The sequence below is a fragment of the Asparagus officinalis genome, chromosome 2 (assembly GCF_001876935.1).
Source record: "Asparagus officinalis chromosome 2, Aspof.V1, whole genome shotgun sequence".
Classification (NCBI taxonomy): Eukaryota; Viridiplantae; Streptophyta; class Magnoliopsida; order Asparagales; family Asparagaceae; genus Asparagus; species Asparagus officinalis.
In genome coordinates, this window is record NC_033795.1 from 70,749,660 (window position 1) to 70,757,940 (window position 8,281).

Here is an 8,281-nt window from a genome sequence, read left to right on the forward strand (position 1 = left end):
CCACCCCGCCTACTTGCCCCCTCGTTGTCCTCATCTCTTCCAACCGAGAACCGCCTCACACCGTTCGAAGCTCAGTCGAGAACCCTAGATCTCCCGTAGCCGTCTCCACACAGACACTTTCGCCTTGTCTTCTGCCTTCTCCTGTGCCTCGTCCTTCTTCCCCGCCTCTTATTCCGCCTGCGCCGACGACCACGCCGACTCTGACAATCCGCCACCGACGACGATCACACCATCTCATCTTCCTCAACTTCACTATCTCCTCTTCAACATGTAAGTGCTCTCCTCTCACTCCTTAAAACCTTTATACCTAATTTGACCATTTAACCCTAGGTTTTCTTAGAAAAAACCCATGCAATAATTATGATTTTGACAACGATGGTGAGAATGAGGATGAACAGGAGGATGAAGAGATTGTGAGTAAGCCAGTGAGTTTGTTTAGTCTGTTCAAGTATTCAAGCAAATTAGACTTGGTTTTGTCTTTTTGGCATGCATTGAGGCTTTGATCAATGAAGAGACTGTCTTGCATCTCTCTATCTAAGTTGTATTTTTGGGTATTTAGGTGATTAGATTGGGGAAAATGAGAGGAAATGGAGTTGCAAATGGTAACTGCTTCGTTTTGAGCACCGGGGCAAGGATTCCTGCTATTGGGCCAATTTTTGTAATGTTTGAAACCAACTTGGAAGCGATGGAGGATCTTGTGGAGATGGGTTTGGTTCGTGCTATTGGCGTAAGCAATTTCAATGTTCAGCAAATTGAGGAGCTGCTTCAGTTTGTTAAAATTGTTTCTGTGGTGAATCAGGTTAGCCTGATTTGTTTTTATTTTCATATATTACATATTATGCACAATTAGTTATTTGTAAAATATGTTACAGTGAATAGCTGCTTGAGTAGTAGTGATCTGATTAATAACTGAGACAATTATGGAATTAGTCAATACCTTGTGAATCCCTCGACAATAAGAATATTTATAAATGGTATGTTATGCACAAATGGTGTGTTCAGCAAATTCCCTCACTTGTCTAGTTTTCTTGAACCCTTGAAGTCAGAGAAATGCATTATCTGACTTTGTTTCTTGATTTTGCATATTGAGCTTGAATTAGGTAAAAATTGATTACTGATAGTAATGAAAGCTCACAGTTTATTGTATATTCCTGCATGACTTTGATGTTGTTACTGTTAGTACTTAAATTAATGGGTTGCATGAAGGCCTAAGATTAACACTAAACAATAAACATACATGATGAATCTCAAATAGGCACTAAATCTCAAATAAACATACCTGAAATTCGTATGTTTCTCTATTCTTTTGTTTCATTTATGTTTTCCCAATTCTATTAAATGATATTCCAGTTTGCTGGAACAATAAATTTGAAAGCACCAAGTGAAGCCATCTTAAGTAAACATGAGTGTGTGCTTCAATTTGTTTTAGTAACTAAAATTATTAATCTTAATGCTAGAAACAGCTTAAAACTCTGGATGGGAGTTACTAATTTGCAACTTTAAAGTTATATAAAGTGGGACTAGCATTGTTATCTCTTGTGGCAAATCTCTCTTCTTTATATTGTCTTGAATTTTTCAGAATGCATCAGGTATATGCAAGATTGTTTCCCCAATAAGTGCTTCAGTCCCTGCTGGTGTTGTTTTGATGAAGGAGAAACCCGGATTTAAGTTCACTACAAAATCACTTGTTCGACTTTCTGAGTATATGATTATTGGTAAGTTTTATGAGTGGGATATAGATGACAAAATCACTTGTTCTATGAGTGGCAGGTTGGTCGCTCTTCCATTAGATGATATGCATTGTAATCAATATCATAATTCAAGAATATATGATTATTGGTAAGTTTTATAGGAGCTATACCCTTTGGGAGTATGAAAAGATGGCAAATAAGGTTTTTGCTCGGAGATACTCCAGTGCCGGATGGCAAATAAGGAACTTGAAGGTGATTACTTTCCTAGGGTCTTTTCTTTCAATAACTTTCCGAATGGAAGTGTTTGAAATAAAATAAGCGATTACACACATAATCTTTTCTGTTACATTAGCATGGTAGTTGTACACTTGTAGGTTACATGAGATTAATATAACCTGCTTCTTTCAGGGCCTTTCTCGACTGCCCAACTCTACTTTACGGCTACTGGGGTCAGCCATCCCAGTAAGTAAATAGCTATTTAAATACCACCCGTCATTACCAAGAATCTTGGATCTCTCTAAAAATTCCGGTCCATTGTAGGGAGTTACAGATCCCATGCTTTACATTGGGATGCTATTTAGTATGTTTGCCTGGCATGTTGAAGATCATTACTAGCACATGTATAGAAGTTTCTTGCGTGAGCTTGGCAATCCTTTCTTCTTTGCATTTTGTTGTTATGAGAGAATCATTATGCTAACATTATGTTTTGTTATGCCCGACAGTATTAACTATCAACACTGTGGAGCATCTAAAACTTGGTACGGAGTACCAGGTCATGCCGCTTCTGACTTTGAAAAGGTTGTCAAGGACCATGTATATGCTCATGGAATTTTATCTACTGAAGGAGATAATGATGCATTTAGTGTGCTCTTGGGGAATACAACCATGTTTCCTCCAAATATATTGCTAGAACACAATGTTCTAGTTTACAAAGCTGTACAGAAACCTGGAGAATTCGTAATAACATTCCCTTGAGCATATCATGCAGGTTTCAGTCATGGTAAGGCATTTCTGCAGCTGATCTGTTTATTTATATATTTAATTATTTAAGCCGTGACATGCTAATAGCTAGTAACTTAACATTTTACACTTTTTGTCCGAACTCATTGCCATATTTAAAGGTGGTGATGTTGTTGTGTTGTGGTGTGGTGTTGCGTTGTGGTAGGTGTTATTTGATTGGTTGGTGTCAGGTTTGGTCGTGGTGGGGGAGGGGGAGATGTAGGGATTGGGTGGTGGTGGTGGTGATGTAGGGGGTGGTTGGTGTGGAGTGGGGTGGGTGGGTGGCGACTTTGGTCGTGGTTGAGGAGGGGGGTGCGGATTTGGTGCGTGTACGCTTGTGTGCGTGCGTATACGCGTGCATGAGTGTATATAAGAATATGTGCGTGCGTATAATACATAAGAATATGCCATGATACTCTCTTCGAAACATATAATATACAAGAATATGTCATGATACTTTCTCTTATTGCTATACTTGCATGTCATGTCATGTTGTTAACGTTTGATTTATATTTGCAGGCCTGGACTTCTAGACAAGGTGGAGCTTGTGATGAGGATGATGATGATCAGGAGGATTGATTTGTTTTTTTACATTTGAAAACAATGAGTGTGTGTTGTATAAACAATATTTATCATGGTGTGTGTTGTATAAATAATTTTAATTATGTTGGGATATTTTTATTAAAATATATGTGTTATATATGTGTGGGAATGAATATTATACTGGGATATTTTTATTAAAATATATGTGTTATATATGTGTGGGAATGAATATTATACTGCTGATTGAACAGGGTTTTAAATTTATTATATTATTATACATGTTTTTTTAATTTTTAAAATAATTTTTTAAAAAAATATTGGAAATATTTAGCCACAGATTAGTCGTTGCTATAGACCATTTTAGCGACGGAAAACATACACGGGGACATGCTAATAGCGATGGATTTTCCGTCGCTAATGTTACTTTTAGCGACGAATAATGTTACTTTTAGCGACGTATTTTCCGTCTCTAATGCCACTTTTAGCGACGGAAAATCCGTTGCTAATGCAACTTTTAGCAACGGAAAATCCGTCGCTAATAATTAAAAAAAAAAAAACTAGAACGACGGATTTTCCGTTGCTAATTTTCCGTCGCTGACTTTTAGCGACGGAAAATCCGTCGCTAAAAGTAATTTTAGCTACCCTAAATGTACTGATGGTATTTTGACGACGAAATTTTATTTTTTCCGTCGCTAAAACTTTTAGCGACGGATTTTCGACTTTTAGCGGCGGTTTTAGCGACGGATTTTCGACTTTTAGCGACGGATTTGTCCGTCGCTAAAAGTCCTGTTTCTAGTAGTGTAAATGTGATCTAAAACTTAACTTAATATATAATTCTACATAATTAGGGTTGTTGTGGCTAATCCCTAGTTAATAAAAATTATATGGATCACAAGAAACATTATATTTTATGCATACACAAGACAAAACACATAAAGCTAGCCCATCACAATTCTAGGCGTTATGAACAGTAATCATAAATCATAATCAAACTATAATTATGATTTTTTAATATTCCAAAACTACATATCGTTTGGCTCGTCTTTACCTTTGAGTCCGGCCGTTTCGACCTGGTTTCAGACCCGTTTTCAACCAGATTCGATCTCACCCGTTTATAGACCAAATCAAATGTTTTAAAAACATAGAATTGATAAAAAGCGGATCTCTAAATGATTCATAGCATTAATTTTGATAAACAGTTTAAAAAAAAGGAAAATAACAAAGTTATACATATTCGCATAATCCCTGTTTTAAGCCAAAATTTTAGAAAACCAATTATCTGAAAGTGCACATTCAAACGTTAAGTGCATTCTTAAAAAACACAGAATCGCTAGAGAAAATTATTTACCAATTATTTGTAGCCCCACATAATGTTTTTCTTAAAAAAATTTATAAAATAATTTGACAAAATTTTGCATCCATGACATATATGGGAAAACAAATACCAAGCATTCAAACAATGTCAAAGCAGAGAAAAAATCCATGCTCTGAAACCAAATGTAAGCATATTTTCAAATAATATATGCTATCGAAATGAATAAACTGAATGTGCAAGAGATCGGTATACCTGCGATCATTGACGCTTTTGCTTGGGGACGCCTTTAACGCTCTGTGTTTTGGTGTTCTTCTAAGCTCTTAGTCACTCTTATGATGTTGTATATAAAGTATAAAGAGAGAGTGAATTGAGTTTAGGGACCGAAAAGCCTTTTAATTATATTTATAGATGGGCTCCCATCAAGCACGTTAACAACTTAGGGGTAGTTACTACAAAGAGCTTTGCTATAGGAATCCAAAATATGCGACCAATAGGGGGGACAAGTGAGATGTCCCCCTCCTATTGGATAATGAATTGGCCATCATTAATGATGGCCAACTTATTATCCAATAGGAGATGGACACCTCACTTGTCCCCCTATTAATGATCACATATTTTGGGTCCTTGAGAAAATTTTCTACCACAAAATAGGATCAGATTAATCAACCACTTAAATGGGTAGTTACAATTCCTAGATAAAAAATCTTTCTATCCTATCGCATAGCAGACTTATCAGATGCAGTTGTACCCACCATTAGCTTTTGGAAAGTTGCATTAAACTCCCATCAACTTTTTTTTTATAATTGCAAATCCCCCCATGATCTTTTGGGGGGTCGCATATAATCCATGAACTGTATTGTTTCATTAAATATTACGTAAAAAATTATCTTTTAATCTTCACAGTAGTATCATCAACACTAACGTGCCTACTAGCAAGGACATGACAACAAGTTAAGGAAATGGAAAATTTCTTTCTTAGTCACAAAAAATACCATTTAATTAAAAAGAAAAAATAGATAATGCTTTGGGACTAACAAATTAATTTTATCTTTTTCCGTCACATGTTTGCAACATAAGATGATAGACTTGAGGAATTTGGAGATTAAACAAGAAGCTTTTATGTGAAATTTAGTGAAATGAAATATTTCATGTGGATTATTGACAACTTCTTAACAGTTCATGGGATTATAATGTAATAAAAATTTGATGTGGTTTACTGCAGCTCCACAAAAGTTCATGGTTTTTTTTTGTATTTAAGTGTTGTTATTTTTACTATTTAACAACTAGTATATAATTACACCCTTCTCTATATAATTTATGATTGATTTAAGATTTAAAAATTCATAGTTCACTCTACTAACAAAAAAAAGTCTAATAACTAAAGGGAGAAACTTCTATTTTATTAAGAGCGTCCTACATATTATTGCATGCTTACACTTTTTTTGTTATGAGTATCTTTTCCGGAAATCTTTGTGTTTGTTAAGAGCTGATTTGCGCAGAACCCAGTGGTAGCATAGTACAACATGCACAAATTAGTGATTGTTGTTCTAGCGCCTTGAGAAAGTATTCATTTGGGGACAGTCCATGACATCTAATATGCTTCAAATTGATGTTAATTATTAGATTCATGCACGAATCCTAATATCCAATTAACGTTTGATATATATTTATTACACATTTAATGTTATTGATCCGAGACCATTTCATACTTTCTCACAGTGCGTTCTCAATGAATTTTATTACTGCTCTGGACGTGATCAACAGTTACTTACCCAACCTGTATATTAGATTATTTATGAACGGATACATTTGGCGTGAGAATGGCAATCATGTAGAGTCAATAATTTTTTTTAGTACAAATCTTCGAGAAAAACATTCATTCTTGACATCAAACAAGAGGCAACCACTACCCAAATATTATTAACATCCAAATATTCCCAAGGAAACAAGACAATATAGAACAAAACAGAAGAACAACAAGCTAATGAGTTTACGCAAGGGTTTGAACTCTTAGAAAACCTTGGCAACATCTTTCATGAGACCGGGGTTAGCCTTGCAAAAAGAAACGAATTCATCAAAATCAATGTAGCCGTCACCATCGGTATCGAGCTCGGCCATCGTGGACTTGATTTCATCGGAAGAAGCGGAGCCAAGACTACGAAGAGCATCTCCGAGCTCCTCTGATGATATCTTGCCATCTCCATTGGCGTCAAAATGACTGAAGATCCTCTTCATGTCCTCTTCAGAGATGCCGGTGGTCATTTTGTTAGATGGTTAGCTTTTGTAGCTTTGAAAGAAAAGAAAGGGATTGAAGTTAAATTATGGATGTATGATGTTCAAGAGAATGTTGTGGAGAGTTTTTTGGATCGCACGTTGAATTCGGGCGATGTTGGGACCATAATTTCTATGGAAAAAATGACAAACCTTAAAGGCTATTATCAATTTACTCTTTCTGGGTAGAGATATCAAAATTTCCAGGCGAATCAATTTGAAGTTTCCAATTTTGAAATATCAGTTAACTCCCCATAGCTTTCAAATCAGAAAAATCCCCTTAAGTTAGGGTAATTGGACAACACGTTTAAATTTAAGATTTTATCAAAAAACCTCTTAAGAGCGTTAGTCTTAGTTTTCACATGGGTGCTTAAAATTACGCACGGAGATATTTTCCGTAGCAAAAGGTATGGTTTATGCTTTTACGCGAATTTCAGTTTAAATCTTAAAGTTAATGGGTTTATTCTGATTGCACGTTAAAATCCTAAGTTAAGGGGTTTTGGGTTTATTCCGATAGTACGTTAAAATCCAAAGTTAAGGGGGTTTTTGGTAATTTGAAAGTTATGGGGGTTATCTGAAAACGATCCAAATTAAGGGGACTTTCTGATATTCACTAGTACAAAATAGGTCTATCTAAACGGTTAGAACCATTTGGGCAAATGCAGTCCCAAACGGTTACAACCGTTTGGACGAAAAAAAAATCCGTTTGGGTTGAAGCCGTTAGGGATGAGTTTTCCCCAAACGGTCGCCCAAACGGTAGTAACCTTTTAGACAAAATCCCAAACGGTTGTAACCATTTGGGATGTAATAAATATCCAAACGGTCTAATCTATTTGGACATAATTTTGTCCAAATGGCGTGAACCGTTTGGACAAAATCTGTCCAAACTGTTTCAACCGTTTGGAAAAAAAATCTGTCCAAACGGTTTAGACCGTTTGGGCAGAATTTTGTCCAAACGGTTTAGACCGTTTTGGTAAAGACTAGACCAAACACTTTAAACCGTTTGTCTAGTTGATTTTTAAGAATAGTTTTGGTTGTTTTATTTGTCTACCTGCTTATATTTAATATACACATCTCGCGCAATGATTTCTCAATATCTCACAATGAAATTAAAAATATATACATACAAAAAAATGTCTCAAACAGTGCTAAATATTTAATATTATATATACGTCTCAAACGATGCTAAATATCCAATATTATATACATACTCAATGATTACTCAATATATAATATTAGAGACAAAACATATACATACGCAATGATCACTCAATATCTCACAATAAAAAACATCCAATATTATATATATGTCTCTAATATCCAAAATGACTCATACGTCCAAAATATAAGATAAGAGTGGGGCCTGATCCATCCAGTTAAGGAACGAAAGAAATTCCTTGGAGAATGTCCTCCTGGGACAAGCTCGAACGCCTCAAGTCTGCAAATATCCTGGTGAGATTCT

General features: G+C 35.6%; 1 protein-coding gene and 1 pseudogene across 1 annotated transcript; one reads left to right on the forward strand and one right to left on the reverse strand.

Moving 5' to 3' along the window:
• The window catches only part of LOC109831289, a 5,587-nt pseudogene extending 2,364 nt beyond the window's left edge, over positions 1-3,223 (forward strand).
• On the reverse strand, positions 6,444-6,821 carry LOC109829600 (polcalcin Phl p 7-like). The gene has a single exon (XM_020396664.1). The coding sequence runs from the start codon at positions 6,808-6,810 to the stop codon at positions 6,559-6,561; it is 252 nt and encodes an 83-aa protein (XP_020252253.1). The 5' UTR covers positions 6,811-6,821; the 3' UTR covers positions 6,444-6,558.

Bases quoted from the DNA above. Each gene is read 5' to 3' on its own strand.
- LOC109829600 (XM_020396664.1), bottom strand. From the start codon at position 6,810: ATGACCACCGGCATCTCTGAAGAGGACATGAAGAGGATCTTCAGTCAT.